At 44.7% G+C, this 6,353-nt stretch overlaps 1 protein-coding gene across 1 annotated transcript in view; it reads right to left on the bottom strand.

Annotated features, from left to right (window-relative positions):
* Positions 1-1,077: 1,077 nt before the first annotated feature.
* The window catches only part of si:dkey-288a3.2 (protein phosphatase 1 regulatory subunit 37), a 66,012-nt gene continuing 60,736 nt past the window's right edge, over positions 1,078-6,353 (bottom strand). The window contains exon 11 of the mRNA XM_034563438.1: positions 1,078-1,212. Coding sequence (XP_034419329.1) covers positions 1,078-1,212 — 135 coding nt within the window. The remainder of the gene's footprint in view (positions 1,213-6,353) is intronic.

Below are 6,353 nucleotides of genomic sequence, written 5' to 3'. Positions count from 1 at the left end.
ATATGGATCAACATGTACATGTGACTCACATAATAATCACAGAGGCAGTGTAGAGTTTGATATGAGGTTTAATGTAATCATAAACACAAGATAACAGGTGTAGTTGTGTTGAAGTGTACTCTCTCTGAGTCTGATGAAGGAGGTTGTGTCCAAGTTTAAACTCCTCACAACGATGAGTGCGTGTTGAGGAAAGGCCTCTCGATGGACAACATTAAGCATCAAACCACTATAATAACTGGAAACAGCCCATAATGCATCCTGTGTAAACAGCCCTCCTGACAGACAGACCTCTGTGTTCACTGTTGCTGTGCACCGTGCTCAATTGTTTCACTTTGTGTTGCGGCTGAACGTCGGCCTGACAATGTTCCTCTGCTGATTAATGCAGATGGAACTTGGCTGAGTTCATGGCTGCTACCTCTGTCAGAGTAATGATGCTACATCCCGACACACACACACACACACGCACACACACACACACACACACACACACACACACCTCGGAGGAGTGTTCCGCAATGCATCACTGTGAACATTAAGTGATGATGGAACACAAGCAAACAGGGATTTGCGATACAAACACACACACACACACACACACACAAACACAAACACACACACACACACACACACAAACACAAACACACACACACACACACACACACACACCCGCGCGGATCTCCAGTGTGAGTGTTGTAGGGAAGGTGGGGGGGGGGGTTGGAGTTCTCTTCATTTCTAGGTGATTCACGATTGAAGTGGGCTCGCAAAATTGCTTTATGGAAAGTGGCGAGCGGCTCGGCGGGAACATTAGGCGGAAAGCAGCGGGGAGGCCGGCGTTTCATTAGGGAGCTCCACTCCGCCTTTATTACCCGGATTTGGAGTTTTATGGTTATCATTATTTGCAATAGAATTATTATTCGCATATATCTGCTAGTCAGCTGTTTGGGTTTGGGACACTGGGACCTAGTGTCTGTGTGACTGATTCCAAGAGTGCTTTTCTGAGGTGATCTGTACAAGGTTAGACATTTTTTCTCCTGTGTGTGTGTGTCTGTGTGTGTGTGCGTGTGTGAGAGAGAGAGTTCAGGTCGTAGTCACGCCGTCAGCTGGTAAAGTCTCAGAGAGGTCCGAGGAGAGGAGGGAGCGGCTGGTGTTGGACAGGCAGCGCTGGGTGATCTCTGACTGGAGAGATCTCTGAGTCTCCATCAGAAACTCGTCCTGTAGATCAGACACAAAAAACAGCATTAATATCAAGAAAACCGACTAATTTATTTGACATCCATCAGATATAAAAAAACACTTTTTTGTTTTTTGTTTTGAAGACAAAAGAACCTCGATCATTCCCTCCCCCTCTCCTTGGAGTGGGAAGTTGAAGTGGGCTGGGATCGATGTTGAGAGGATATCATTATACAATTGTATTATACAATAAAACATACAAATGATCCCATGCGGTTTGGTTTACAGATGTAATATTTTGGAAAAAGAAGGGCACTGGTACTGGACAAGCAACCTTCCATGAGATATGACAATAGGTATTGGGAGAGTAAAAAGAACGTCTGACTGTTTCGTGATGATGTCACTTTTAAGGGGACGTTCCCATGTGGCGTCTAAAAGCGTGTGGAAAACAACAGCCTGTCCCGCCTGCCGTTACTAAGCAACCAGAACCTGTGCCCTGCGATAACAATGGTAGTTGTAGGGATGCTAGTGAAGCCCCGAACTAAAACGATTCACTTCTCCTCCATTGATTTACCGTAGACTAACATTCACGGAAGAAGGAAAAGGTATTTGCAGGCTGTGATTGGACAAAAGTTGAAATATGTTTAACTCGAGAGCAGCCATGAAGAAACGATGCTTGTGAAACACCTCTCGCTCCTGAGCCCGCGAACCTAAGGATGCCCTGATACCATTCCTTTACACGAGTACTTACTTTTGGATACTTATACCGGTACTGAGTAACAATATGAGTAACTTATATGACCATTACAATTCAAACAATGACTTTGAAAACATGTTTAATTTTCATCAGATGTTTTCTCACTTACTTCAAGAGTAAAAAAAAAAAAGACAATAAGAAAGCGTCGTGTCACCTGGTCCACCTCAAGGTCAGCCCACCGTAAGCCGGAGCTGTTGCTAACTCCAGTGCTAACCCTCTTCACTTCATCATCAGCTGGCTCACAAGACATGAGCACTTGGCTTGACTCTTCAGGAGTTTGTAGCATTTATTTGGGGACAAGTAAACTGTACACACACTGCAAGTGCTACGTTCACGGCTCTAACTGCTGATAGTTACTGCTGACTTCACACTCTCTCCATGGGTCAACTGGGGACTGTCTCTTTTTTGTATTCTCTACAGCTGGCGTTAAACAATGGATGAAACCTTGTTTGTGCAGCGGGTTATCGGTGCAGCGGGGCGGCTGACGAGGATCAGCCGACGAGAGGTTAACTTAACTTTAATCACATTATAGATCCTCTTGACATTTTGACCATAAGTTGGAACTTGGGAAACTAATCAAATGTCTAAAAAGGAGAATATATATGCATCAATATTAATAAAATCAACAATTCTCATTTCCTTATGATTTCAGCAACATTTATTGTCAAAAGATACTTTCAACAGACACATAGAACTTGAATTGATCTTGATTGGGAAACAGACAGCTGTCTTTACTGTATCTTGAATTAGTCCTACCACACAATTAACCTTCAATAAGACCAAATCAATTGAATTAAATACATTAAAAGTGCTCCTTTCCGAGAGAGATAAATGTTGTTGGCTTTATTGGAGTTAGAGACACTCTAATGCACACGCTCACTGGTGAGCCTGGAATGGTACTTGGTTTTAACAATGTTCATAGCAAAGGAAGTCCCAAACTCACAGATATAAGTTGATTCAAACATGGTGGTGTTGTGCTACTTTGGGTAATCAGTCTCAGACACAGAACGAGACTGCGGCCCACCACTGTGGTCTCAAGGAAAGGTCATGGAATCATTACAATCATTCAAACTAATCCTCTGGGGAGCCTGAATGTCACACGACCTGACTGACATCACAGGGTAAAACTCTGCCCTGAGATCTACACCTGGGGCCTCATTCATCTGCAATGCCCATTTCACTCCAAAAGTTCCCCTGTGACTATATATTGTAATATACTTTTATGGTTCCCTTTTTACCTCAACCTGCTTTATCTGCTCATCTTCCGTTAATGATTTATACATTTGGAAAAGCTTGACAGAAAGTCCCTCATCGTAAAACGTACACGTGAGCTCGCAGTCACTCACAGACATGAAGAAAAGCACCTCCAAATAACATAGAAAGGCCGCTGCATAATTTAGAAACTAAATATGGTCGTGAGGACGAGAGGGTCAGCGCACGCAGTACAAGAAAAGAGGAGAAGTGACAGAAGGCACCCATGAAAGGGTGGAGAATGAAAGGACGGAGCAGAGGACAGGCTCCTGACTCCTGGCTCGCTGCTGGTCGCCAGAATCACTGATGCACTTTCCCGCCTCATAAATTATCGCTACGATGACGGGTGTGATGCTGTCAGGAAAGCCCAGCATCCCAAAAAGCAACAGCCAGCCAGCCAGCCAGCCAGCCAGCCTCTGTTACTCCTGTCACCACTCTCTGCTTTGTCTTTTTAAACACATGGAAATAGGTTCTGATGCCAAGACAACATTTATTTATTTTTAATCCCTTTATGATCGTCAAAAATGCTGGCTTAGCAAAAGGAGGAAAAACGTATTTCCTATATCCGTATCTTCTGGACAAGCATATCCTGTATCATGTGTGCTGTGATAAATAAATAGAACAATAACTAAAGAATGTGAAAGAGGTCACAAGTTGAGTAAAACATAGACAATAACGGGCGCCATTGTGTGTCGGCATCAGACGGCCGGGACCAAACGTGGGTTTAGACGCCCTGAGAGTGGACGGTGTGACGGCCTGAAAACAGAGCTAGAAGAAGAAAACAGAGACAACTCAATGTCGCTGCAAAGACTGTTGTTGGTCCACTTCAAGAAATCATAACACGTACATCTGAATATATCTTTGAATGTCTCGTAGCCACAGCTCCCATAGCTAACGAGGCTAACACTAGCACCATTCTACACGGAATGAATGAAGGAAATGAAATGCCAACTCAGTCTGGTTATCGTCAGACAGGAGCCTCCTACCAGCTGTGGGAGAAGAGCTGAGAGACAGTCCAAAACAGCTAAAAGGAATATTGGAATACTAATATATGGAGGCACATCCCAAATGTGTTGCTGCTGGATGTGGAAATAGATAGTTGTTTGCTAACGTAATTACGGCTATAACAACTTAAAGTTATACTGTATGAAGCAATAAACAAATAAACATTGTGGCTCTCGACCCTTTAGGCTTGTGTGGCCTGAAAATGAAGCAATCTCTATTGCTAACCCACTGATATCATTTAATTTAAAATATAATTTTAGAAGAAGACCTAAGCAGAAAAAAAAACATTAAGAAAAAATATATTGAGTGACCCCTCGGTGGGGGTCCCCACCCACATGTTGTGAAACCCTGCCACATTTCCTTTGCATCATTAATAATAATTTACTATTGCTCAGCAGTCATGAAACCGCTCCAGCTGCCTTGAAAATTAACCTTTTCCTTTCCAAGAAACAAACTCAACTTTGAAGCCGCAGCATGATCTTCTCTTTTCTCTTCTCTCCCTCCTTTCTGTTCACCTCCTCCCCCCTCCTCCTCCCTCCTTCCTCCTCCCTCCTCCCCCCTCCTCCTCCCTCCTTCCTCCTCCCTCCCGCCTCCCTCCTCCTCTCTGCAGCAGAGCAGTTAATAAAGAGATTGATTATCGGCCTGTCAGGAAGTGACAGTTGGACAGGGCTGCTCTGCGTGAATGACAGAGGGCACGCTCACCACGCAGCAGCTCGCCTGACACACACACACACACGCACACACACATGCACACGCACACACACACGCACACACACACACACACACACACACACACACACACACACACACACACACACAAAAGCACACCTTTGCCAACACCGGGGGTAGATGAGGTGGTGGAGGAGAGGAGGATGTGGGGGGCTGGATGGGTGAGAGGCAGGCATGTGGAGAACAGCAATGCAACCTTCTGCTACTGGAAGTTGTGAGTTTTGTCTATGTGTGTGTGTGTGTGTGTGTGTGTGTGTGTTTGTGTGTAGGAGTGTGTGTGGTGGTGGTGGGGTAGGTCAGAGTTCACAGCCACCGCCTTCTGTAGAGAGAGGAAGAGGGATGCCAATGCTGCCACACATACGAACCAATGAGGTCAGAAGAGAATCAAGAGTATACACACACACACACACACACACACGCACACACACACATTGCTGACTGCTGACCAGACAAACCCAGGATAGGCTCACATCCTATACCAGCACACCCTCAGGTACCCTGGTAAATGACAGTGGGTAACCACGGCAATCGAAAGGGTGGGAAAGGGGTAAAGTCGTCAGAAGAAAACACTGTAGTAGCAACCTGCCAATCACAGTAAGCCCACCCTAAAACATACCCTGCGTTATGGTCTGTTTGACTCTAAATGACCATAATTTACTAAACGGACATCATGCTTTATTGAAGAAGACTTGAAACTAGAGATTGAGACCATAAACTCATGAGGGAATAAATCAAGAGAAGTAGAGTCATTTTATATAGACTTCTATACAACCAGAGGAGTCGCCCCCTGGTGGTCAGGAGAGAGAATGCAGCTTTAACACATGAAGCATAGACTTCTATACAACCAGAGGAGTCGCCCCTTGGTGGTCAGGAGAGAGAATGCAGCTTTAACACATGAAGCATAGACTTCTATACAACCAGAGGAGTCGCCCCCTGGTGGTCAGTAGAGAGAATGCAGCTTTAACACATGAAGCATAGACTTCTATACAACCAGAGGAGTCGCCCCCTGGTGGTCAGGAGAGAGAATGCAGCTTTAACACATGAAGCATAGACTTCTATACAACCAGAGGAGTCGCCCCCTGGTGGTCAGTAGAGAGAATGCAGCTTTAACACATGAAGCATAGACTTCTATTCAACCAGAGGAGTCGCCCCCCGGTGGTCAGTAGAGAAGATAAAAAGGACACTTGTATGAACAATTCCATTGGTTAACTACACCTGATGGAGATCATATGATCGGAAGCTCTGGAAAACCTACAAACTGGCCCTCAGGGTGAGACGGCTTTCTGCTGCTGTTCTGAGCAATTTTTAAAACCACCTTTTGGAAATTCTGATAGAGTACAAAAGAACAAGTGAGTGGACCGTTAGAAAAGATTCTTTTGTCAAACTACTGTTCATGTAATAAATGTGTTTTTAAGAATAAGTGTGGCAATATCTACAGCAG

Source organism: Cyclopterus lumpus, chromosome 22 (genome assembly GCF_009769545.1).
Source record: "Cyclopterus lumpus isolate fCycLum1 chromosome 22, fCycLum1.pri, whole genome shotgun sequence".
NCBI lineage: Eukaryota > Metazoa > Chordata > Actinopteri > Perciformes > Cyclopteridae > Cyclopterus > Cyclopterus lumpus.
The sequence above is the reverse complement of the archived record's forward strand: the minus strand, read 5'-3'. Positions and strand labels throughout refer to the sequence as shown.